Source organism: Callithrix jacchus, chromosome 22, assembly GCF_049354715.1.
Source record: "Callithrix jacchus isolate 240 chromosome 22, calJac240_pri, whole genome shotgun sequence".
Classification (NCBI taxonomy): Eukaryota; Metazoa; Chordata; class Mammalia; order Primates; family Cebidae; genus Callithrix; species Callithrix jacchus.
Window position 1 is genome coordinate 33482085 of NC_133523.1, and position 26224 is coordinate 33508308.

A 26224-nucleotide genomic window follows, 5' to 3' on the forward strand; every position below is an offset into this window, starting at 1 on the left:
AGAATTTTGTTTTTTTCTCATTTGTCACAGCTACAAACTTACCTCTCTTTTCTTCCTCCTGTGAACCCCCAAAATTTGAGACAAGTCACAGTTAATTCAGAAAGTTTATTTTGCTGAGGCTGGGGACACGTGCCCGTGACACAGCCTCAGGAAGTCCTGACGACATATGCCCAAGGTGGTCGAGGCACAGCATGGTTTTATACATTTTAGGGAGATGAGACGTCAATCAATATATGTAAGAAGTACATTGGTTCCATCCAGAAAGGCAGGGAAAACTCAGGGAGGGGGCTTGCAGGTCACAGGTAAGATAGACAAATGGTTTTATTATTTTGAGTTTCTGATAAGCCTTTTCAAATAAGGCAATCAGAATATACATCTATCTCAGTGAGTAGAGGGATGATTTTGTTTGTCTTTTGATTTTGAAATGGAGTTTTGCTTTTATTGCCCAGGCTAGCATGCAATGGCATGGTATCAGCTCACTGCCACCTCCTCCTCCTGGGTTCAAGCAATTCTTCTGTCTCCGCCTCCCAAGTAGCTGGGATTACAGGCACACACTACCATGCCTGGATAATTTTTATATTTTTAGTAGAGATGGGGTTTTACCATGTTGGTCAGGCTGGTCTTGAACTCCTAACCTCAGGTGATCTGCCCACCTGGGCCTCCCAAAGTTTTGGGATTGCAGGTGCAAGCCACTGCACCCGGCAGAGGGATGACTTTTAATAGAATGGGAGGCAGATTTGCCCTGAGCAGTTCCTAGCTTGAATTTCCCCTTTAGCTTAGTGATTCTGGGGGCCCAAGATGTTTTTCTTTCATACCCCTCACTATGCTGGAAAGGTACATCCTTTTCCCCTTGTCTAAAGCTAATTCTTCCAGCTGGACTCTGGACCCCATTCTCTCTTGCTTTATCAGGGACCTGGCTTATACCAGTATTCCTAGTATTCCCCTGTTCATCCTACACCTTCGAACTTACCATCTCCATGATTTGGCCACATCAGCATGACAAACATGACAGAGCAGAAGTATCGCTACCTTGGACAAGCACTGTCATTTTAAGTTCACGTTGATCAAAACCTGCCTAAATCCAAAGGGCATCAGCCTAATGGCTGAGGTCAGCATGACCATAAACCACAAATAACATCTTCAACCAGAAACATTCCAAACCCCTCCCCAACCAGAGACATGCCAGCCCTAAGATAACCTCCCCTCCCAACTGGCTGGGAGAGATAACCCCAAGATAACCTCCCCTCTAACCAGAGTCATTCCAACCCCACTGTAAACTTCATCCCGACACAGAAACATTCCAAGCTCTCTTACCAATAAATACTTAGTCTGTAAGAGAGAATGCTCCTGACCAAATCAGCCAGAAGCCCCTCTCAGGTTTATTGTCCCAAAATAAACCTGTCTTTGACTGTTGAGCTACCTTTTGTGTGTCTTTCCTTTTTTTATTTTTGTTTATTTTTTTTTTTTGAGACGGAGTTTCGCTCGTTACCCAGGCTGGAGTGCAATGGCATGATCTTGGCTCATCGCAACCTCTGCCTTCTGGGTTCAGGCAATTCTCCTGCCTCAGCCTCCTGAGTAGCTGGGATTACAGGCACACACCACCATGCCCAGCTAATTTTTTGTATTTTTAGTAGAGACGGGGTTTCACCATGTTGACCAGGATGGTCTTGATCTCTTGACCTCGTGATCCACCCGCCTCGGCCTCCCAAAGTGCTGGGATTTACAGGCGTGAGCCACCGCGCCAAGCTGGGCCTGTCTTTCCTCTTTAACTCTTAAAAAAATCCTTAAATGTCTCCTCTCGACAGAAAGAGTCAAACTCTGTAAAATATTTGCAGAGATTCATTCTGAGTTAGATATGAGTGACCATGGCCAGTGATACAGCCTTAGGAGTTTCTGACAATATGCACCCAAGGTGACTGTGCTGCAGCTTGATTTTATACATTTTAGGGAGACATAAAGCATCATACATAGAAGATTAGACTGGTTTAGTCTGGGAAGATTGGACAACTGGAAGTGGGGGACTTCCAGGTCATAGGTGGGTTCAAAGATTTTCTGACTGGAAGTTGAAAGAGTTTATCTAAAGACCTGCGATCAATAATAGAAGGAATGTCTGGGTTAATATAAGGGGCTGTGGAGACCAAGATTCCTACTATGCAGATGAAGTGTCCAGGTAGCAGGTCTCAGAGATAATAGATTTGTACATGTTTTTTTATCAGACTTAGAAAGATGCCAGATTCTTAGTTAATTCTCTCTTGAATCAGGCAAAAGACCTGGAAAGGGAAGGGGATTTTCTACAAAATGTGTCAATTTGCCCCACAAGAATCAGCTTTGCAGGGCCATTTCAAAATATGTCAAAGAAACGTATTTTAGGATAAAATACTTCCATTTCTTTCAGGGTCTGCTGTCTGTCATGTTGGTATCTTTTTTTTTTTTTTTTTTGTGAGATGGAGTCTCACTTTGTCACCAGGCTGGAGTGCAGTGGCATGATCTCAGCTCACTGCAACCTCCAGCTCCTGTGTTCAAGCTGTTCTCCTGCCTCAGCCTCCTGAGTAGCTGGGATTACAGGCACCTGCCACTGCACTCAGCTAATTTTTTAATTTTTAGTAGGCATGGGGTTTCACCATGTTGGCCAGGATGGTTTTGATCTCCTGACCTTGTGATCCACCTGTCTTGGCCTCCCAAAGTGCTGGGATTACAGGTGTGAGCCACTGTACCTGGCCCATGTTGGTATCTTATTGCTACAAAGGGTATGCTTTGTCAGTCTTAAGGTCTCTGTTTCGGTGTTAATGCTGGTCAGCTGTACCTGAATTCCAAAGAAAGGAAGGTATAATGAGACATGTCTGACCATCATTGCTGGAACTAGTGTTTCAGGTATACCTTAGAACGCCCTTGGCCAAGAGGAAGGGTCCATTCAGTTGGCTGGGAGCTTAGAATTTTATTTTGGTTTACACTCCCATATTAAAAGCTTCCCACCTGGCCGGACACGGTGGCTCACGCCTGTAATCCCAGCACTTTGGAAGGCTGAGGTGGGCGGTTCACCTGAGGTCAGGAGTTTGAGATCAGCCTGACCAACATGGTAAAACCCCATCTCTACTAAAAATTAGCCAGGCATGGTGGTGTGTGCCTGTAATCCCAGCACTTGGGGAGGCCAAGGAAGGTGGATCACAAGGTCAGGAGTTCGAGACTAGCCTGGCCAAAATGGTGAAACCCTGTCTCTACTAAAAATACAAAAATTAGCCAGGCATGGTGGTGAGTGCCTTTAGTCCCAGCTACTCGGGAGGCGGAGGTTGCAGTGAGCCGAGATCGCAACATTGCATTTCAGCCGGGGTGACAGAGTGAGACTCCGTCTTAAAAAACAAAAACAAACAAACAAAATTAGAAAACTAGGGCCCAGTAAGGCCATTACTTGTTGAAGGTCATTCAACTGATGATTGGCAATGTCTGAGCTAAAGCCCTGTGCTGTCTCCTTAAGTGTTGATTTCATGTATTTGTGTCAGGAGCCTCATTAAGACTCTGATAAAAGCTACAGACTTTTTCTCAGCAGAAAAAAAGTACCTAACACATGCCAACAACTTTTTTTCATTCAATTTGAAGCGCTTCATGGACTCTTGAAGTACATCTAGACCTTAGATTATGGAAACCCTGAGCTATCAGAAAAATCCAGTAATCAGATGGTGGTGGTACTGGCTAAAACTTGTTGAAGATTATTCCTTTACTCTGAGAGCCTCCTCAACACCCAGTATTCCTGTTATCTGGGACTCAAATCATCAGCATGCAGAACTACAATCAGAAAAATAGAGTCAGCCCCACTGTAGGCCCCCAAATACTAAGGGATAAAATATTGCGTCTTCTGATTCTAAAGCCCATTCTCTTTGCATGATATCAGTACCTCTCATATTCATGCCAAATATACATTAGCTTTTGTGCCTGGTACTTTCCCTCTTAGAGTTCTTGGAGGGGATGGTGGGAAGGTATGAAGAGGTCAAGGACAGACTCCTCTGCCTCAACCATCCACACGGTGAGCACCACTGTCTTTTGGGATGCTTCCTCCATCTCAGGAGTATGAGTAAATGGTTTCCCTGGCTACCTTCCTGGGGAACCAGTTTGGGGGGAAAGAACACATCAAAGTGCTTGTTACAAACAAGAACCTCCTCTTTATTCCCCATATAGAAGCTGTGTTTCCAGAGCTGGGAAAGGGCTTTGACCTGGCCCTACCTTTGTGTGGGCCCAGAGATGAAGGTCTAGGTCCGGGTATAGTGGCTCACTCCTGTAATCCCAGCACTTTGGGAGGCCGAGGCAGGTGGATCACCTGAGGTTGGGAGTTTGAGACCAGCCTGACCAACATGGAGAAACCCTGTCTCTACGAAAAATGCAAAATTAGCTGGGCATGGCGGCACATGCTAGTAATCCCAGCTACTCAGGCTAAGGCAGGAGAATCACTTGAAACCGGGAGGTGGAGGTTGTAGTGAGCCAAGATTGTGACATTACATTCCACCCTGGGGAACAAGAGCAAAACTCCATCTAAAAAGAAAAAAAAAAGTTATCTGAAGGTCTAGATTCTGGTGACCAGGACTTTCTCCAGTTGGTAATGAAAGGTCCCTACCTCCAGTCTGTTCCAAATTAGGGAGTGGGAGCAACAGTGTGTATCAATGCCTTGGTGAGGTGAATATCAGCTTGGGGCAGGCTCTTCCAGGCAAGTTCTAAGATCCCATACTGGGCAATGCCCACAGGAAGGATGGTATGCACATTGTTCTGCCCAGGGACGGGTACCACACCCTGGAACTCCTGAGGGCCTCTAGCAGTATGAGAGCCGCCACAAAACAGGCAGTAGAGCAGCCGTTCGCCGGGAACTAGCTCTGTGGCTTTTAGGGCCTCTTTGTAGATGATCTCTTGGGGTTGAAGTTCCTCTCCCTGCAGTAACTCTAGTAGAAGCCTCTGGATTCGGGGGGACTTAAGTTGGTACAGCTGCATGAGCTGGTTGAACTGTTCCATCCAAGCAGTGCTGTCTTTTCCGTATCTCTGCTGCAGCATCCGCAAAACATGGTACAGTGCCACGAATGTCTCCCACAAAGGCAACTTTTCCTTTTTTTTAGAAATGGGCTGTGTCTTCTTCTCCAACTTGGGCAATTTGGGAAACCTGCGTTTATCCTTAAAATCCCGCAAGTCCTTCTGAAACATCAGTGCCAGGGTTTGCTTTTCCACAGAGGCATAGATACTTGGAAAAATGTCTCCTGTGGCAGGATGAAAGTGTTGCATTGCCATCTCCTTGTGAACCATGGATATCTGCTGTGCCCTCTCACTTCTGTAAGGCTCTCCTAGAAGATGCCAATTTTTAGCCCTTGGGTCTGGAATCCTCTTGGTAGCTAATGGGGATTTTCGTGTGGGAATAGCCAGAGGTTCTAGCCAGCTCTCCTTTTCCTTTGCCTGTATAGGAGGAATCACTTTCAGGTATTTAGGACTCATGGACTCCCTACTTGGTTTTGAGATCCTTGTGCCTTGTGACTCCAGGGCCTGCCTGTGACGGTACACAATGGCTTCAAGTTTGGCCAGATGCAGCCATTCTAAATTTCCCTTTGAGGTGAGGTCTTTGAGGAGCTGGCACAGTCTGTGGAAACTGTCCTTGGAAAGCTCTTCTCCTGCTTCCATTCGTTCTAGGACATGGCAGATCCACTCTACATCTGAGAGGCTTATGTCTGCATGTTGTTCCTTAGCCCGGATTTGGGACAGAGGTAACTGCACCTCAGTCTGTCCCAGCAGAGACAGATGCTGCAAAAGCCACTTCCACTGGGGACCTAGTGGTTTGCACTGGAGTTCCTGAGCATCGATGGTCTTCCTTAATATGTGGGCCATAAATGGGATTTTTAAGTCCTGTTCTTGGGACTCTAAAACTGTACCCGAAACAGGGGGAGGTATGGGCTCATATTTTCCCAACACTTCTCTTTCTTTATCCATTGTCCCGGAGAATTTCCTGGGTATTGCAACTACTGTGGCCTTTTTATCTTCCCAGGATATTTGTTTCTCCGGCACTGGCACTGGTGTTTTCTCTCTCATCTCCAGAGCTATTGACACCAGTTTCTTCAAAGGGCTTTTTAGAACTCTTAGTCTCATAGCCCTGCCTTTGACATGAGAAACTCCTTTTCCAATGGAAGGGACTTTTTCCCTTCCTCTTAGGCTCTTTCTTCTTTGGTCTTGTAACTTAAATAGTTTTTCTCTTTTTAAGATCTCTTTTTCCTCGTCTACCTCTTCTTCCAGTGAGCTGCTCTCCTCTTCCTCTTCCTTGTCACTCAAACTTTCTAACTCTTCCTCACTCATAATTTCTTCTTTCTCCTCAAACACTTCTTCCTTCTCCTGAAACTCCTCCTCCTTCTTTTCCTTTTTCTTCTTTCTCTTCTCCTCCTCCTCCTCTTCCTCCACCTCCCCTTCTTCCTCTTCCTTTTCTTCTTCCTCCTCTTCATCCCTTTCATCCTCCTCCTCCTCCTCCTCCTCCTCCTCCTCAGAAGACAAACTCTCTTGCTTCTCTAGTTCATCTAACAGGCTTTCCATTTCTTCATAAAAATGCTCTTCACTTTCCACCTCATCCACTTGACTGGGAAACTTTTCCTTTGGTTCATCAACTTCGTTGGCCTCTTTCTTCTTTCTCCACCTTTGTTTAAGGAATGGGATTACCTCTTCTTCTTCTGTTCCTCCTTCCACTTCATCATCCAGTATGACTTCTGAATGTGCTCTGGCCAATCTGCTCTCTTCCTCAGTTATTTTTTCTTCTTTTTTTATCATTCTTCTCATTTCCTTGGCCAGTTTTCTCTGCTTCCGAGTCAGTTTTTTTTCATCTTTAGTCAGTTCTGATTGTTTCTCAGAAAAACCCCACCCTTTGATACCCAGTTTACTCTGTTCTTTATTCAATCTGCTCTCTTTAGCAAAGAATGACCTCCTTATCTTTGTCACCTTTATTTCTTCTTCGGTTAGTGTCCTTTCATCCCTGATTAGTTTTTGAAGTGCCTTTAAGATTTTGTTCAGTTTTGCTGGTTCCTTGGAAAGGCTCTCCTTTTTTTTAATCAACATCCTTGCATCCTTGGCTAACTTCCTTTGCTCCTGGGCATATATTCTCTGTACTCTAGTAAATTCCAGTTTTCCTTTGGCAATTTCCCTTTTCTCTATGGCCAGTAACCTGTCTTCATGTAGCAGTATCTTCTCCTCTAGTGACAATTTCCTCTCAACTAGTTCTTGTTCAACTTTAGTCATTTTCCTTAGTCTTGAAGTGTTGGGAGTCTCTCCCTTAGACAGAGCTTCCTTTCCCTCCAATAGTCTCATCTTCTCTTCAGCCAGTCTTTTCATTTCCAGGTTCAATGCCTTTTCTTCCTTAGCAATATCCAGCTCTCCTCTGAGCCGTTTCTTTCCTTGGACCATTGCCTTCTCCAGAGCCGATTTCATTTTCTCGTGAGCCAGTTTCTCCTGTTTCTCGGCCAGACTATCCTCTACTTGGACCAATTTTTTCTCTCTTTTAGACAGTTTCTCCTTCTTCTTGCTCACTGTCTCCTTTTCCTGTGTCAGCTTCTCCTCCATCTGAGCCAGTGTCTTCTTGAAAATTTTCAATTTGTCGTTTACTTGGGCTAATTGCTTTCTGTTGTGGGTGAGTCTTTCTTGGCCATAGAGTAGATGTTCTTCCCCCTGAGCCCATTTATTCTTCTCCTGAGCCAGATTCCTCTTCTTCTGGTACACTATCGCCTTGTTCTTTGTGAGTTCTTCCATGCGGTTAGTCCATCTTTCCCTTTTCTGGGCCAGTTTCACCTTCTTTTCCATCAGTTGCTCCCTTTGCCAGGCCAGTCTTTCCTCTCCCTCGGGCATTTTTTCCTTGTCCTGGGCCAGTTTTCGCTCTTGTTCAGACAGTTTCTCCCTTTCCCAGGCCAATGTCTCCTCTTCCTCAGCCAGTATCTTCTTTTCTTCAGTCAGTGTCTCCTCTTCCTGATTCACTTTCTCTTCTTTCCTGGACAGTTCTTCCATGTCCCATGCCAGTTCCTCCAGTTTCTGGGCCAGCTCCTTTTGCCTGTCCAGATTTTGCTGCCTCTGGGCCACTTCTTCCACTTTCTGGACCAATATGCTTTTTACCTCGGCCAGTTTCCCTCTTTTCTTTGCTAGTTTCTCTTCTTCTTTAGCCACTTTCTCGCGTTGCTTGGCCAGTTTCCTCCTTTGCCGGGCCAAGTTCTCTGCCTCCTGGCTTAGCTCCTCCCCTCTATGGGCCAGTGTTTCCTCTTTCTGGGCAAACTTACCCTCTGCCTGGGCCACTTTCCCATCCTCCTGGGTTTTTTTGATATACTCCTGGGCCAGTTTTCTCTCTTCCTGGGCCAATTGTCTCTCTTGTTGTGCAAGTTTCTCTTCTTCTTGTGCTAATTTCCTCTCTTCTTGGGCTCGTTTTTTTTCAGCTTGGGCTTGTTTCCTGTGAATTCTGGCCTGTTTGTGTTCTTCTTGGATCTGTCTCTGCTCTTCTGTGACCTGCTCTTCTTTTTCTTCCCCCTCCTGAGACACTTCTTCCTCCAAAGTCACTACTTCCTCATCCTCGTACGGTTGCTCCTTGGACTTAGATGACAACATATTTTCCCAGACTTGTTTCCACTCCTTCCATTTCAGCTTTCTCTGATCCTCCTGAAGCATTTCCTCCTCTGGGGATAGCTTCTCTCCAGCCTGGTGTAGTTTCTCCTCTTCCTGAAGAAGCCTCTTCTCCCAGTCTTTCTTCCATGCCTTCCAGGATTTCCTTGTCTTACCATGGACCTGTTTCCACTCATCCCAGGACCTTTTCCAGTCCTGCCAAGATGGTGTCCTCTTAGTCAAAACTGGTCTTTCTTCTTGTTCGACCACTTCCTCCTCAAGTGTGGCCGTTTCCTTCACTTCCTCACTCATATCCCTCTCTTCTTTAGTCATTTCCGTCTTTATTTTTCCCGCTTTTCTTTCCCACTGGACAGCTTTCCTCTCTCGCTCAGGTGACTTCTGAAACGTTTTCTTCTCTTCTTTCCTTGGTATTTGTCTTTCCTTGGTTACGTCACCTGGTTCTAAAAAAATAACTTTCTTTTTCTTGCTTTTTTTCAAAATCACTTGGGTTTCCTCCAAGCCCGGCATGTCCTTCGCTGTCTTTTGTGCTTGTTCCTCATCCCTTGGTAGCACTTCCTTATGTCTGATCACTTCTTGCATCACATCTCGTGTCATGTCCTCTCTAATTGCTCCTTCATAAGTAAAACTTGGTTTTTCTTCCGGCGGGACTGCATCCCAATCAAGGTCCTCAAGCAGAACCTTACTTTCTTTCTTCAAGAGGGGGCAGATCTCCTGAAAGAGTTCCCAGCTGGGGTGCCTATCTACCAGCGTCTCCTGAGCAAATTTCACTAGCTCAGTGGTTAGATTTTCTGACATTTCTGTTTGGGAACCAGATATCCTCAGGGTCATAAGATGACATAGATCATCCCGCCATGTTGAGCCACCTCCAGTGGTAGGTCTGCGGCCAGACACTCCAGAGGCTCCCCGCCCTTGAAGTTTAAACTTTTTAATAACTGGCTGTTCTACTACAGGAGGTTCCCCAGTTATAACTTGGGCTTCTCCCTTCTTCTTGTGCTTCTTTTTGGGTTTCTGAGCTGTTGCTTTCTTGTCTCTTTTGTCACGTATTTTCCTCAGCCTCTTCAGGGTCAGTGCAATGCGATCCTGTGAGATATCTTTCTCTTGAGAGTCAACATCTTTTAAGAGCGTGCTTACACTGGTGGTTAAAGACCATTTGGAATGGATGGATACGTCCTCCATCTCAATTGGTGCAGCCTCAGTCCCACTTTCATCCTCTAAGAGACCCAGCTCTCTTCCCATATGTTTAGAGCCTCTCTCTTTCATCTTCTTGAGACCTCGCAACCATTTCCGGCCTGCAGGAAAAATCGAGAGATGGAGGTAAGCAAACCCTGGGAAGCCAAATGAAACCCTTCCCAATATCAGATGTGAGCTAAGAAGAGCTGCCATAAAAAAAAGTACCAACAGAGAAGGCTGAGGACTTTAAAAAAAAAAAAAAGCATTCTTTTTGCTTTATTCCTATCCCCCAACTCCTGCCAAATCCTAGAGAGCTGGGCCTTAGAGTCTTCCTGAGTTTGAGTGGATCCTTCTTAGAAGAGTGTCTATAATGAGATCTTTCCACTTATCTCTCTTCCCACCTTGTATCTTTTTTTTTGAGACAGAGTTTTGCTCTGTTGCTCAGGCTGAAGTACAGTGGTGCCATCTCAGCTCACTGCAACCTCCACCTCCTGGGTTCAAGTGATTATCCCACCTCAGCCTCCTGAGTAGCAGGGATTACAGGCACCCACCATCATGCCTGGATACTTTTTGTGTTTTTAGTAGAGACAGGTTTTCACTATGTTGGTCAGGCTGGTCTTGAGCTCCTGACCTCAAGTAATCTGCCCGCCTCAGCCTCCCAAAGTACTGGGATTACAGCCATGAGCCATTGTGTCCAGCCAGCCCACCTGGTATCTCTTGATCCACTTTAACCCTAACTACCCTGCCTCTTGGGGACCCTGAGGCATGGACCAGATTACCCCTTACATACTATGCTTTTTGCTCCCTGCTTGGCCTCGTCGTTTGCCTTTGCTTGGCTTAACGGCTACTTCAGGTTCTTCAGAACTTGTTGGGGCTTTCATGGGAAAGGATTTAAGCTCAGAAAGTTTTGAGACATCTAAAGAAAAAGCCGGCTTTTCATCACTACTTGACAAGGTCAGATTTTCATTCAATCTCTGCTCCACTTGAGTGTAAAGGATTTGGAGATCTGTGGCCCGCATCCCCAGCAGATGGTCCAAGTGTTCCTCCCCGATCATCTCCTGCCTATGAAAGTCAAAAGAGAAGAAGGATTATGCTGAGTCAGGAACAAAAGGGAGAATGGGGAGAAAAGAACGGCTGTGGAACAGGCAGGAGACTTGACACAGTGGCCAAGAGAGATGGCATATATAGAGTAAAATAATGGCTGAGATGAAAGAAAGCATCTAGGAAGCCAAGATGGCAACGAACAGAATGATCTATATTGGAGGCTGTAGGCATAGGAAAAGGACACATAGGAAAAGCAATGGAGAAAGGAGGTAGGTACAGTGGCCCAGTGTTACTGTGTTCCTCCATGCATTATCGAGGAGGCTCATACCTGTACTCCTAGCACTTCAGGAGGCCAAGGTGGCAGGAGATTGCTTGAGCCCAGTTCGAGACCAGCCTGGGCAATATAGTGAGACTCTGTCTCTACAAAATGTTACCTGGTGTGGTGTTGCATGTGTGTAGCCCCAGCTACTCAAGAGGCTGAGGCAGGAGGATTGCTTGAGCCTGGGAAGCAGAGGTTTCAGTGAGCCAAGATCATACCACTATACTCCAGCCTGAGCAACAGAGTGAGACCCTGTCTCAAAAAAAAAAGGAGGAGGAAGAAGAGTGAGCGGTCAGGGGATTGTCAAGGATAGTCATCTAGGAATGAGCAAAGACTATGAGAAAGAAGAAAGGTCACAGAGAATTAATGAACAGGGTGAAGAGATAGCAAAGAAAAGGAGGGGGGAAATGGGGAATGGGGTAAAGAACTGAAGGAAAAGCACAAACTTACTGCATCTCCTGAAAAGTCTCTGGTTTCTGGATCAGCTGTAAGAGTGAGGTCCTAGAATGGATTCCAATCTCAGCCATGAGCATGAGGGTTTTGTTCCTCACTCTTTCATCCTTGTCCATTAATCCTTGAGCCAGAGGCACGGCAAAAAGATGAGTAATCATTCCTAGACGCTTCAACCCTTCCCAAGCTAGTTCTCGGATCAGTGGGTTGGAATTGGTTGTATCATCCAGTAGCCTACGGGCTGTCTCAGAGCGTAGGGTTGGAGACACCTGGTAAGAGGCAAAGATTTGCCCTAGTGCAGCAACACAGGATTGGTACTTCAGTGAGGAAGCATGGATCATAATATTGAGCATTGTCTCAATCATGCTATTAATGGCTATTTCACTCATCTTTCTTCCCAGCCAACTTCGGTTTGCTCTATCTATAAGGACACTGTAGGTTACATCCTTAGAAAGTCTCATTTCTAGGAAGTGTTCATCCTCCTCCTTCTTTGAATATTCTATATTGCTTATAGCTCTTACCCTGCTGTGCCAGAAAAAGAATTCTTGAAACCTGTCCCATTCCAACTCCCGCTGGGGTGCATGCAGGTTGCACTGTAGGTATATTGGGGTGCCCTCTGGCCAAAGACGAGCACGAATCACCGAATTGGGGATATAGCAATCAGGGGCCAAAAGCCATTCCCGCCCATGACCAAAGTAGTATCGCAATATCTGATAGGGGTTGAGTCCATCCCAGCTAGTCAGTTGTAGTTGGGGAGGAAGCACATAATGGTGGCGGTAACGTTTGCTCATCTGCATCCAGTCTTCCATGTTCTGCAAAGAATAATGCATGGAGGAACACAGTAACACTGGGCTCCCTTTCTCATCTTCTTCTATCACATGTGGCACAGAATGGTCAAAGGCAATGGCTCGGTTGTTGACAAGTTTCTCCAGACCCACTAATTTCTGTTGCCCTTGTCCAAGGTAGATGTACTTGGGCACAAACATGGTCTCAAAGGAGAAGAAGAAGCTTGGTATGAAAGGCTTAGGGGCTTCCAGTACTTCATCTGGTAAACTCATATAGGAAAGGTGAGTCAGCAGGGCTGGGGGGAGCAATTTTAAACAGGACACCAGGTAAAGACTCTGGTTGAAAGTCACAAGCAGGTCACCCCGGTCATTTGCAAAACAGAGTGGGCCAAAGTGCAGTGATGAGTCCAGAATGGCTATGAGTCTGCCCTGGAAGTCCCAGATCCGAACAGAGCCATCGATAGAACCTGTGACGAAAAGACTCAAGGACAGGCAGACATCAAAGGATGTGATGGCACACTGGTGCAGAGGCAGTGTTTCTATAAATTTCAAGCCATCCTGTGACCCAAAGGACATAAAATCATGGAACTTCCAGAGACGCAGGCAGTTTGTCTCTGTGATGGCACCCACAGACTTGGGCAAGAGTATCAGATGTGTGAGGTGACAGCTGCTGAGAATGCTGGCGAGAGGTCGCAGATGCACTTTGACCCCACCAAGCACCACTTCTGACAGGTGCACATAGTCATCCATTCCATAGGAACAGAGCAGAGAGTTTCTTTGGCCACCCATAATCCCTCCAGACAGTGTGGAGAGTGCCAGTACAGCACCAAAGTGCATGAATTTTTCTAATCGGGCACAGCTGTGCTGGGAGAGCACTCTTATCACACCACTCTGGTGCCCAGAGAATATCAGTCCCTCCAGGCCCTGCCCCAATTTGAAATGCCCGTAAGCCAGGCATTGTACAAAGTCCTGAGAATTTGGGGAGGTGCATAAGAGATACTTGGCTGGGCAAGGGCAGCGGGTTGTGTCAAATACCAGCACCTCGGAGCTGCCTGTTGCTACAAAGAGCTCCTCTTTACCTGGGTCGTAGGCCCAATCCACAGCCTGGTCCAGGATTGAGAAGGGCCAGGTGATAACCAGAAGATCCCCTGTTATTGGGGACACAAAGCGCAACAAGCCATCCTCAGTAGTACACAGGATCCGGAACCAGTTATCCCCACAGCAGACCCGACGCAACTGCTGGGGAGCAGAGCCACAGACATTGAAGAGGCTGTAGAAGCAGGGTAGGCGGCGCAAGGAAAAACTGTGGGCAGTTTGGCAGAAGAAAGTAATGCTGTCAATAAACTGGAGCTGGTACAGCTCCTCGCCAAGCTCTAGCCGCCGGAGCAGGCTCCCTGAAGTCAGGTTCCACTCCTTGATTAGGCTGTCACTTCCAGCTGTTAGCAGGGTGTGGGCCTCTGGTCGGCTATGGATGCAGATCACTGATGAGTTATGGGCCTGGAAACTGTGGAGTGGATGGCCCTGATGGAGGCTCCAAACTTGGATTTCCCCAGCTTGGTTTCCAACATAGAAAAAGCCCTGATCAAAACAGGTGAAGCAGCAGGTGATGGAGGAGCCACTGCTGGTGGATGTGAATCTCTTCACCTCCCCCAGCTGGCCCTTGCCCTGGCGCATAAGGACCCTCACCACCGTCTCACACAGGGCCAAGAGGGAGCCATTGGGACCATTTAGCACGATGTCCTGGACAAGCTCATCACCTGGCATGGAGACTATGTGGGCTATTTGGAGGCCCGTGCCACCTTGCTCAATGACCCAGGTGACCACTGCCCCCAGGATACCGGACAGCAGCATCTTCATTTCCGGGTCATAGCAGAGGCAGCTGATGTTGAAGCGGCAGGGCACTTTACCTAGGGGTTTGAATGCCCGAAAGTGGTCCCCAAAGAGTCGCAGGATCAGGTCGCCACAGTAGACCACAAGGATATGAAAGGAACCTGTGTGCACCATAGACTGGATGGGTGGCAATCGTTCAGTCATGGAGAATGTTCTCTTCTCAACTATGTCCTCAGTTTTGCTCTTCATCCATACTACAGCCTAGAAGAGAATGAGATAGAAACTGCCTAGAGATGATAGTAGAGGAGGAAAGGACAGAATGTTCCTGTATTTCCCCATGTTTTGTGCTAAGGAGGAATTAGAGGATGCTAGAGTGAGATTTTATCCCTTGGTGATGGGAATTGGAAGTACGGTAGAGGATTCTAGGACCTTTTTCCTAACCTTGGTCTACTTTAGGGGAACCATGAAGCCTACTTAACTTGGGGACTATAATTGGAGAAAGGATGAGGGGGGATTCCTGGTTTCAGAGCACATTTATTCATGGGGAATATCTTCCTTTGTCAATCTGGGTTAAGAGCTCCATAGGCATCGCCCTTGGAGAATGAGCCAAGAAGGGGAAGGAGGAGGGAAAGGAAGGCAGTCTTACCTGTATTTCTTTTGTGTTCGTTGTCACCCAAGAGAGGGAGGCGAAGAAGTAGGCATCACTGAAGTAACAGCATACACACGGCATATTTTGAGGATAGCGAGATTCTTTGAACAGTATCTGGGACTGGTCGCTCAGCACAACTAGGTAATTCTTTGGGTCTTCTAAAGGTTGCTGGAGAGAGGCGTGGCATAAACTAAGAGGGCAGGGCACACAGGCACTACATAGATTTCTTGCACAAGTCACAACTGGAGCAGTTCCCAAAGTCATGCCTCCCACCTGAAGGACCTACTCCTGTTCCACTCACCTGTGTACAACTTACCACCTGTGGGACAGTTATACTTCACAACCATGTAACAAATCCTCCAATGCATGAAGGAACCCAACTCTGCAGGGCCTCTGTGGGCAAATCTTCTAGTGTGAACACAGGGAAAAATGATGTTCTTTCCAACATGAAGTTAGCCATGCCTCCTGTCCTCTAACATTTTTTTTTTTTTTTTGAAACGGAGTCTCACTCTGTTGCCCAGGCTGGAGTGCAGTGGCACAATCTCAGCTCACTGCAACCTCCACCTCCCAGGTTCAAGCGATTGTCCTGCCTTGGTCTCCCGAGTAGCTGGGACTGCAGGTGCATGCCACCATACCCGGCTAATTTCTGTATTATTACTAGAGATGGGGTTTCACCATATTGGCCAGGCTAATCTCAAACTCCTGACCTCATAGTCTACCCACCGTGGCCTCCCAAAGTGCTGGGATTACAGGCGTGAGCCACCATGCCCAGCCTAATTTTTTTTTTTTGTATTTTTAGTAGAGATGGGGTTTCACCATGTTGTCCAGGCTGGTCTCAAACTCCAGACCTCCGGTGATCCTCCCACCTCAGCCTCCCAAAGTGCTGGGATTACAGGCATGAGCCACCACATCCAGCCTCCTCTAACATTCTTACTTGTGTCTAGAAGGTACACGTACCATAAAAGATACAATATTTAACAGAGTACTCAGACAAGTACATCACCTTACACCCACATGGAATATAGCAGAGTCTCCCAAAGTCAGTGCAGCTCTAAGTTACTAAAGCTTAAAGCTGCACTAAGTAAGATTCTTGGGACACCCTGTCTGGCCTTTAAATCTGACAGAGAATAAACATGTATACAACATATTATCCCACAGTGATAGAGCATATGCTATCAAATATGCATCTGATATCCTTTTTTTATTTTTAAGACAGGGTCTCCCTCTGTGGTCCCAGGCTGGAGTGTAGTGGTCTGATTTCAGCTCACTGCAACCTCCACCTCCCATGTTCAAGTGATTCTCCTGCCTCAGCCTCTGAGTAGCTGAGACTACAGGCATCCACTGCCACACCTGGCTATTTTTTTGTATTTTTAGTAGTAGAGATGGGGTTTCACCACGTTGCCCAGGGTGGTTTCAAGACTCCTGAGCTCGGGTGATCCATCTGCCTCAGCCTCCCAAAGTGCTGGGATTACAGGCATGAGCCACCATGGCTGGCCCTGGGATCCTTTTATGCAGAGCCAACTATAGCAAAACAGATTGGCAGTGGTTCTCTCTGGTGCCTCCTCCTGTTTTAGAAAATCTCTGTTTACAGAAGGTCAGTTCCTCTGACAATGCTCCAGTGTGTATACTTTCCACTATTGAAATGTCCTTGTGAGGCTGGGTGTGGTGGCTCACGCCTGTAATCCCAGCACTTTGGGAGGCTGAGGCAGGTGGATCACCTGAGCTCAGGAGTTTGAGACCATTCTGGGCAACAGGGTGAAACACTATCTCTACTAAAAATATAAAAATTAGCTGTGCACGGTGGTGCACGCCTATAATCCCAGCTACTCAGGAGGCTGAGGCAGAAGATTGCTCGAACCTGGGAGGCGGAAGTTGCAGTGAGCCAAGATCATGCCACTGCACTCCAGCCTGGGCAACAGAGCAAGACTCCGTCTCAAAAAAAAAAAAAAAGAAAAAGTCCTTGTGAGAGATCTGTGACTCATGGAAATTGATGGCCTACTTCCTACTAAGGAAGGGGATGATTGTCTTTATGGTATACCCTGTTTGCTTCCTGTTCTCAAGGACAATCTGTGGCTCTTCTAAATGCTTATTACTGTAAGACAGGTAGCAGCCAACCCATAATACATTTATGTCCTACATATATATTACCTTGCTTTTATTTATGACGTCATTTAGGAGAAGTTTTAAATCTTTCCACAGGGGAATGAGTCTGGGGGAAGACATCACCGTGAGTATCTCTTGGCCCTCCTGAGGACTGTTGCTTAAAAACCTGTGGGAATCCAAAAGAGCCCGGCTTAGTCACTGCCACTTTTCAAGCAGCTAGGACTCAGAAGGCAAGAACGAGGAACTCATTTTTATTGAACACCTCCTGAAAGTCAGGAACTTTGCACAAGACATACCTTCTCGTGTCATCCTCTCTACAGCCCAGTAAGCTAGGCATTACCTCGTTTTATAGACGAGAAAACTGAGGCTTGGAGAGAGCCAATGCGGAGTGAATCCTAGCATGTTTCTATCATAACCCAGTAAGATATATGGGTGAGAGAAGCAGAGAAACCTAGAGAGGGGCTGGGAAAGAATACCCTCACAGACAAATAATAGTCCTTCACATTTTGTGGTATGTCCAGAGAGCATTTTGTGGGTTCCTGATTCCTGGGGGTAAGTTTTATTTATTTATTTATTTCTGAGACAGAATCTCTATCGCCCAGGCTGGAGTGCAGTGGTGCAATCTTGGCTCACTGTAACCTCCACCTCCCAGGGTCAAGTGATTCTCCTGCCTCAGCCTCCCAAGTAGCTGAGACTACAGGTGCCCGCTGCCATGCCCAGCTAACTTTTGTATTTTTAGCAGAGATGGGGTTTCACCATGTTGGTCAGGCTGGTCTTGAACTCCTGACCTTAGGTAATCCCCCCACCTTGGCCTCCCAAAGTGCTGGAATTACAGGCGTGAGCCACTATGCCCAAACACCTGGGGGTAAGTTTTAAAAAAATTAAAAAATCAAGTGATCCTCCTGCCTCAGCCTTCTAAGTAGCTGGAACCACAGGCATATACCACCATGCCTGGCTAACTTTTTAAACTTTTTTTTTTTTTTTTTGTAGAGATGGGGTTTTGCTATGTTACCCAGGCTGGTCTAGAACTCCTGGACTGGGAATACAGGTGTGAGCCACAATACCGACCTGTAGGTCTTAAAATGCATATTCCTGGGCTCCTGCCCCAGCCCTACTGAATCAGAAGCATGGAAGTGGGACCCAGGAACCCTCACTTGTAATGAGCTCCCTGGGTGATTCTACTGACATTTGAGTCTGACTGCTGCAATAAGAAATGGAGTTATGGGGCACCCAGACTAAGAGTCAGCACCAGCTCGCACATATGGCGAGAGGATAGAGCCATTTGGCCTTGCAGCAGGCTTCCCTGGCCTTGTGGAATCAGTTAGCTCATTTTTGTTTGTTTGTTAAGATGGAGTTTCAATTTTAGTATATGTGCTGCGGAAGCGAGCACTTGTTTGTTAAGATGGAGTTTCATTCTTTTTGCCCAGACTGGAGTGCAACGGTGCAATCTCGGCTCACTGTAATCTCCGCCTCCTGGGTTCAAGGGATTCTCCTGCTGCTGCCTCCCGGGTAGCATCACCAGGCCCAGCTAATTTTGTATTTTTAGTAGATACGGGGTTTCACCATGTTGGCCAGGCTGGTCTCGAACTCCCGACCTCAGGTGATCTGTCTGCCTTGGCCTCCCAAAATCCTGGGATCACAGGTGTGAGCCACTGAGGCTGGCCTCAGATAGCTCTCTTACAGAAGGTACATCTGCTGTTCATTTTCTTTTTCCCTGTTCCCTTTTCTTTGGCCTTCATGAGGACAAACCTTTACTTTTCCTGATTGTACAGTGAATTACTTTTAGCACTCTCCCTCTGTCAGGGAGTCTCTCATGACTGATGTGACAATGGGCTAGTTTTTCCTCATTTGTAAAATGAAAATGCCACTGTTGCTTATGTCACAGGATTGTTGCAAAAATTTAATAGGATTATTTATGTGAAAACCCTTTAAGCACACTCTGAAACTACAAACACTTATGATTGCTGTTTGTAGGCCAGCCTAGTTCTCAGACGGGTGACCACTCTCTTTCCTTCCAACTCATACTTTGTGCTTTTCAGGTGCTCTCGAAACATGGCAATTAAATTTATAGTCTGGCCAGCAGAGGGCAATGGAGCCCAACCTTGCCTTACAGATGAAAAAGAACTTCATCCCTTTAGCGAAATAGTGGGAACTTGTTAGAAATGCAAATTATTGTGCCCCATCCCACACCTACTCTATTGAAAATTCTGAGGTTAAGGGCCATCAATATGAATTTTTGTTTTGTTTTTAAGAGACAGGGTTTTGGCTGGGTGCAGTGGATCATGCCTGTAATCCTAGGACTTTGGGAGGCCAAGGCGGGCAGATTACCTGAGGTCAGGAGTTCGAGACCAGCCTGGCCAACATGGTGAAACCCTGTCTCTACTAAAAATACAAAAACTAGCTGGGCGTTGTGGTGGGCGCCTGTAATCCAAGCTACTTGGGAGGCTGAGGCAGGAGAATCACTTGAACTCGCAAGACAGGCTGCCATGCGCTGAGATTGTACTACTGCACTCCAGCCTGGGCAACAGAGTGAGACTCTGTCTCAAAAAAAAAAAAAAAAAAATGGCACCATCATAGCTCACTGCAGCCTTGAACTCCAAAGCTCAAGTGATCCTCCCACTTCAGCCTCCCAAGTAGCTAGAACTACAGGCATGTGCCACCACACCTGGCTACTTTTTGTTTCTTTGTTTTGTTTTTGTAGAGACAGGATCTCACTATGTTGCCCAGATTGGCCTTGAGCTCTTGGTCACAAGTGATCCTCCCAACTTGGCCTCCCAAAATCTTGGGATTTTAGGCATAAGCCACCATGCCTGGCTTGTTTTGTTTTTTTGTTCCAATTTTTGTAGAGATGGGAGTGGGGGTGGGGTGGGAGTGGGGGTGGGGCAGGGGTGGGGGCCTGTCACCATGCTGTCCAGACTGGTCTTGAACTCCTGGCCTCAAGCAATCTTCCAACCTCAGCTTCGCAGAGTGCTGGGATTACAGGCATGAACCATTGCACCTTGCTTCAACAATAAAGTGTGAGAACCACTGGTTTAGAGAACTGTTGGAGTCCCAGTTCATTTGGTCTGGGCTTCCTGAAGCAAGGTCAGCTGAACCCATCCTCTGGTATAGCGAGGCCAGGGCTCTGTATCGCCACAGAAACTTGCTCACTGGATTTGGGGTGGAGGAAAGCAGCAGACCAAATTTATCATCATCATCTCACATGCATACAGTGGAGGAGAGTTCACAGAAAAGCTTTCAACATCAATCATTTTGTTAGTTCTTGAAAGAATCCTGAGAGGCAGATATCATCATCTCCATGGTACAAAAGAGGAACATGACCTCAGAGAGGAAAAGGGATGTGTTTGAGTCTACATAGGGCAGATAAAGACTAAGATCCAATCCACAGTTCAGGATTCTTCTACTGCATCAGAGGAGGAAGAGGTTTTGCCAGCTGATCTACAGATCCACTCACAATGGGAACTTGTGACTGGCTAGCAGCACACAGCATCCTGTGTCTCTTTCCACACTCCCCAGACTGCACACTGCCCACCTGTGATAACTTATTTCCTCCATTCTGTTTCTGAACACCTTTCAGGCTCCAGTGTGATTGGCTTCAGATCCTGCACAGCAGTGGATGGCCCTGTGGGAGTTACCCCAGGCCAAAGTAGGAGGCTCACTTGCTTGTGGCCAGAAGTTCAAGGCCAGCCTGGGCAACATAGTGAGACCCTGTATCTATTAAAAAAAAAAAAGTAGCCAGGTGTGGTGGCATGTGCCTGTAGTCCTAGCTATTTGGGAGGCTGAAGTGGGAGGATCACTTGAGCTCAGGAGGTTGAGGCTGCAGTGAGCTATGATGGCCGCACTGCATGCCAGCCTGGGTGACAGAGGAAAATCCTATCTCTTAAACACACACCCCCCCAAAAAAACCCAAACAACAATCACAGCTCAGAGTTATCCCAGTAAGCCCCTTCTTGCAGCCCCAGAGCTGCTGAGAGAGTAGTCATTTGTAGCAAATTTGCAGTCACTGCCATCACTTCCCATTATGCCAATTATGTCCACTGGGTCCCACTTCTCTTGACCAGCCTACAAAGAACAATTGGTTGGGACTATTTGGGGGAACATTTCTAGGGGATGAGTGAGAAGGAGGAATTTCAAACCCCAAATCTCTATGTTTATTTAATTCTATGTGCTGGTTTTTTTTTTTTTTTTTTTTGAGACAGGGCCTTGCTCTGTTGCCCAGGCTGGAGGGCAGTGGTGCAGTCAGAGTTCACTGCAGCCTCAAAACTCCTGGGCTCAGGCAATCTTCCTGCCTCAGCCTCCCGAATACCTGGGACCACAGACATGCACCCCCACGCCTGGCTAATTTATTTAAAAAAATTTTTGTAGAGACAGGGTCTCACTCTATTTCTCAGGCGATCTCAAACTCCTGGGCTCAAGTGATCCACCTGCCTCAGCCTCCCAAAGTGTTGGGATTACAGGCATGAGCCACTGCACCTGGCCCTCTATATTTATTTATTTATTAGCCACTGTCTCCCACTTCGTAGATCAGTTTCCTTGGGTTAGCCCCAGAGGGGCTCCCTAATCAACTCCCTAATCCCAGTGCCTGTCCTTAAAAGTAAGTTTGTAGTAAGCTCCAAATGCTTTAATTCCAATGGTCTTGATTGTTTAATATCTTTTATTTTTAATTTTTTTTGAGATGGATTCTCATTCCATCACCCAGGCTGGAGTGCCGTGGTGAAATCTTGGCTCACTGCAACCTCCACTTCCGGGGTTCAAGCGATTCTCCTGCCTCAGCCTCCTGAGTAGCTGGGATTACAGGCGCACACCACCACGCCCAGCTAATTTTTTTTTTTTTTTTTTTTTTTTTTTTTTAGTAGAGATGGGGTTTCACCATGTTGGCCAGCCCTCTTGCCCTCAGGTGATCTGCGTGCCTCAGCCTCCCAAAGTGCTGGGATTACAGGTGTGAGCCTGACTGATTGTTTAATATCTCAACGCAAAGATAATCTAATGGGAGAATTTAAGCTCTGTGGCCAATTTAGTGTGAAGGGTATTTGGGACCAACGAATGTTATTCCTGCTGACTGTGGAGACAAACCAGGTGCGTGATTGGGCATTGACACTGAAAGTATATTCCTTTTCTTTGCAGCAGTCCTCTGTAAGGTACAGTGTTAGTGGCGGCCTGAGAGGAGGCAAACCTCCCACAAGTGTTGTCTTGTTAAAGAGAATTGACTCTAGGGGGCGCTGCACTCCACGACAAGGTCAGGCCCCTGGGCTCCCTCTGGCTCACTCCTTGTCGGATGTGCTGTTAACAGGTGTGTGTGAGGGGATCCAGGCAGGTTTCTTGCTCCCTAGAGCTTACAGTCATCAAAGAAGAGATATAAAATAGATTACAATGGGAAATTCTAGGTGATGGGTTATATTATCCTTTAGAACTTTTCTGTAACTTTTAATTTTCTCAAATTAAATTCAATTTTTAAGTACAAAGTGCTTTGAGGACATATAACAAGGAGAACTGACCACCCAAAAGGAAGGTGATGTGTGTACCACACTGTGAGATAGGGCCCTACATGGATTCGATAACCTTGTAGGTGGTCTCACATTTGGGGGACAAGGGTGCAGAAAGTCTAGCTGGTATCAGAAGGTCCTAATTGGTTGACTGTAAAGTCAGAGGGGCAACCTAGGCTTACTTGATTCTTTAAATGACATTAGTGATCAGGAGTCCAAGTTTGTCCCCAGTGCCGGGAGTGCTACTGTGGCCTTCAGGTGGCTGCATAGCTAGGACTGGGATTGGAACGCATTTCACTTTCTTAATGGAAAGAAATAATTTTCCAGGCTGACAAACATACATTAACATGGTGGGTTAGTTCCTGTTGGATGGAAGAGTTACTCTGGATCCCTGAGAATTAATGACTATCCGGGATTAATTAGGTTGTAAAGTAGTAACCTGACATTTTACATATATATTAATTCTTATTTATTTTGAGACAGGGCCTCAATCTGTCACCCGGGCTGGAGTGAAGTGGCACAATCATGGCTCTCTGCAGCCTTGACTTCTCTGGCTCAAGTGACCCTCCTGTCTTAGCCTTCTGAGTAGCTGGGACTACAGGCTAGTGCCACCACACTTGGCTAATTTTTGTATTATTTTGTAGAGATAAGGTTTCACTATGTTGCTAGTCTCAAACTCCTGGACTCATAGAATCCACTTGCCTCAGCTTCCCAAAGTGTTGGGATTACAGGCGTCAGCCACCACACCCAGCCTATTTTGTTTAATTCTTACAATTATTCTAATAACTTAGCTATTATCCTTCCTGTAATTAAGCATCTTTTAAAAATGGACATGGAAAATATTGAAAATGTACTAAGGGGCAGATAAGGGGAAAAAAGTCACCTTTTCACACCTAACCATCTGGTCCTGTTTCCCCTTCCCAGAGGTAATTCTGGTTGTATCTTTCTTTTGTGGGTGTGTGTGCTTTTTTGTTTTGTTTTGTTTTTTTGAGACAGTGTCTCTGTTGCCTAGGCTGGAATGCAGTGGCATGCTCTTGGCTCGCTGCAACCTCTGCCTCCTGGGTTAAAGTGATTCCCAAGCCTCAGCCTCCTGAGTAGCTGGATTACAGGCATGCACCAGCACATCCAGCTAATTTTTTGTATTTTTAGCAGAGATGGGATTTTGCCATGTTGGCCAGGCTGGTTTCGAATTCCTGACCTTAAGCGATCTGCCTGCCTCAGCCTCCCGAAGTGCTGCGATTACAGGTGTTAGCCAATGTGCTTGGCCTTTCTTGTGTATTTCTAGGTGTTCTGTATACACACAAGCATATATGTAAAAAGTATTTTTTAATCTTTATCTCTGTACTTTAGGAAAAAAGTATTTTTCTTATAAAAGTGATAGTAAACTGTATACACTGTTCTTCACCTTTTTTTGTTACTGTAGCTTTGATATTAATTCATATTAATACATAAAACTATTTCCCTACAGTTGCTAGCTGCAGGGTATTCCACTGTGTGGCTGAACTATCTATTAATGGACATTGGGTAGTTTCCAAACTTTTGCTACTGCAGCTAATACTACAAAGGAATATCTGTGTTAGTGCCTCATAAAGTTTTAATTTTATTTGATGTTAATTAACTTAAACTGTAGAACTGAGGCTGGAATTATGCCTGTAATTCCAGCACTTTGGGAGGCTGAGGCAGACGGATCATGAGGTCAGGAAATTGAGACCATCCTGGCCAACATGGTGAAACCCTGTCTCTACTAAAAATACAAAAATTAGCTGGGCATGGTGGCGCATGCTTGTAATCCCAGCTACTCAGGAGGCTGAGGCAGGAGAATTGCTTCAACCAGGGAGTCAGAGGTTGCAGTGAGCTGAGATCATACCATTGCACTCAAGTCTGGTGACAGAGCGGGACCCCATCTCAAAAAAAAAAAAAAAAAAAAAACGGTAGAACTGAAATAATGAAAACACTTTTCTATTAAACCTAACTTGGAATATTTTGGATATATTTGAGTTTAAATAAAGTATTAAAATTAATTTCATGGCTGGGCACAGTGGCTCATGCCTATAATCCCAGCACTTTGGGAGGCTGGTAGGAAGAAGTCTTGAGCCCAGGAGTTTAATACCAGCCTGGGCAACATAGAAAAAAAAAAAGGTAAATAAATGATAATGATAAATAAAATGAATTTTACCTGTTTATGTAAAATTTAAAATTGCATATGTGGCTTGCATTACACATACAAACACACACAAACTTTTTTTTTTTTTTTTTGAGAGAGGATTTTGCTCTGTGGCCCAAGCTGGAGTGCAGTAGTGCAATCATGGTTCACTGCAGCCTCAAATTCCTGGCTCAAGTGATACTCAATCTCTTGAATAGCTGGAACTATGGCCACATGCCACCACACCTAGTTTTTTAGTTTTTAGTAGAGATGGTTTCTTGCTGCGTTATCCAGGCCAGTCTGGAACTGCTGGTCTCAAGTGATCCTCCTGCCTCGGTGGCTCAAAGTGCAAGGTATTCTTCTCTTAGGTAGCATTGCTGTATACTGTCGTGGTCTCATGGTGGCCTGATATCCCTACTGGACTGAAAGCTCCCTGAAGGTAGGAGGACTCCAGTCTGTCTGGATTTCTCAGGTGTCTCCATAATCACCCAACCTGACACGCAATAGAGCTTAATATATTTTTGTTGAATGAATGGGCAAAAGAATAGACTCTCTGTGTTCTCTGAGGAAGAAACATATGCTTCCCAGCTTCAAGTGTTAGTGAACATCTTCCTAGAAGGCAGGCTGAGGTGGAAAGGATATTGACTAGGGCTTCCTGACCAGAGGTCCTTGCTAGTAGATTCCCGCGGTAACTCTTAGCGAGGAACATTACAAAAGGAGTGTGGGGGTGGGCGGCGTCCGCTGCTTGGTTATGTCAGCAGGTGTCTTAAATTTGGACAAAATTTCCCAAGGTGTAGGTACTCTACAAACACTAGTTACCCTCAGGAATGTGCAATAAACGAAAGAATGCAAGATAACAAGGCCCCTATGCAGCCCCCTCGATCTTTTGGCTCCCGTCGAAGGTAGAGCTCTGGAGCCGTCTAGGCCGCGGAGAGGCGACTCCACCGGAGGTCCCTCACCCTCAGGCCCCCTACACGGGCGGGAGGCAGGGCGTCTCTGTCTCAAAGCATGGGGTGCGCCTATTACCTGCGATAGGACTCCCGACAAGGGACGGTTACGGCGTGTGCACCCAGGAGTTCCTAGAGCTAGGGGCAGCGACTGAGAAGCTACCTGGCAGATGCTGCGTGAGGACTCCGCCCACGGAGCGGTTGGCCCCCAGCCCCACGGCCGGTGGACTCCCCGAGGCCAGGGGTCTGAACGCGCGTGCGCATGGGCGCGCGCCCGCTGCGAAAACCCGCACGCGCTCAAAAGGAAAAAAAAAAAAATCCTCTCCGCGGGGTCCCGCGGCAATTTAGGTCGGGGTCTGCCGGCGACCGCGCGTGCGCGAGCGCGCATCGACGCCCTCCTCCATCGTCCCCTCTACTGGGGGTCTAGCGCACTGCTCCGCTTCTCCTGCTTCTCTCAGGCTAGCGTCCTAGGGGTGAGTGACTCGAGCCTGGCAGAGTGAGGGAGAGGTTCCGCCGAATGAAGGGAGGAGGCAGACGGGGTTGAGAGAAAGGAGAAACCGCCCCAGCGAGGTGAAGAGCGTGGCCCTCGAGCTGGAGTCTGCAGAAGACACACCTCCCTCCTTCACGCCCCTCGGGGCTGCGGAAGTGCTCAGGAGACTGGAGCCACACTGAGGAGACCAGTGGACTACCGTTCCCAGGA

The 26224-nt window shown here is 46.6% G+C and overlaps 2 protein-coding genes across 11 annotated transcripts in view; one reads left to right on the plus strand and one right to left on the minus strand.

Moving 5' to 3' along the window:
* SIPA1L3 (signal induced proliferation associated 1 like 3) overlaps positions 1-26224 on the plus strand; it is a 323626-nt gene that overhangs the window by 9276 nt on the left and 288126 nt on the right. The window lies entirely within an intron of this gene.
* Positions 92-26211, minus strand: WDR87 (WD repeat domain 87). Of its 7 annotated transcripts, none has more exons than XM_078359216.1 (7): positions 25688-25764; positions 16997-17117; positions 15150-15256; positions 14846-15016; positions 11585-14460; positions 10562-10833; positions 92-9890 (listed from the first exon to the last, which is right to left on the minus strand). In XM_078359216.1, exons 4-7 carry the CDS (start codon positions 14927-14929, stop codon positions 4621-4623), a joined length of 8502 nt encoding a protein of 2833 aa, XP_078215342.1. In that variant the 5' UTR covers positions 14930-15016; positions 15150-15256; positions 16997-17117; positions 25688-25764; the 3' UTR covers positions 92-4620. The 7 variants fall into 7 exon arrangements, with proteins under 7 accessions (XP_078215342.1, XP_078215340.1, XP_035140513.2 ...); XM_078359214.1 differs by having other exon boundaries at positions 25604-25764; XM_035284622.3 differs by lacking the exon at positions 15150-15256.

Coding starts and splice junctions, on each gene's coding strand:
- WDR87 (XM_035284621.3), bottom strand. CDS start 25,912: ATGCGCGCTCGCGCACGCGCGGTCGCCGGCAGACCCCGACCTAAATTG. Junction 15,017..25,603: donor TGTCGGGAGTCCTATCGCAG/GTAATAGGCGCA, acceptor GCCTCTCTCCAG/CAACCTTTAGAAGACCCAAA. Junction 10,834..11,584: donor GAGACTTTTCAGGAGATGCA/GTAAGTTTGTGC, acceptor TGACTTTCATAG/GCAGGAGATGATCGGGGAGG.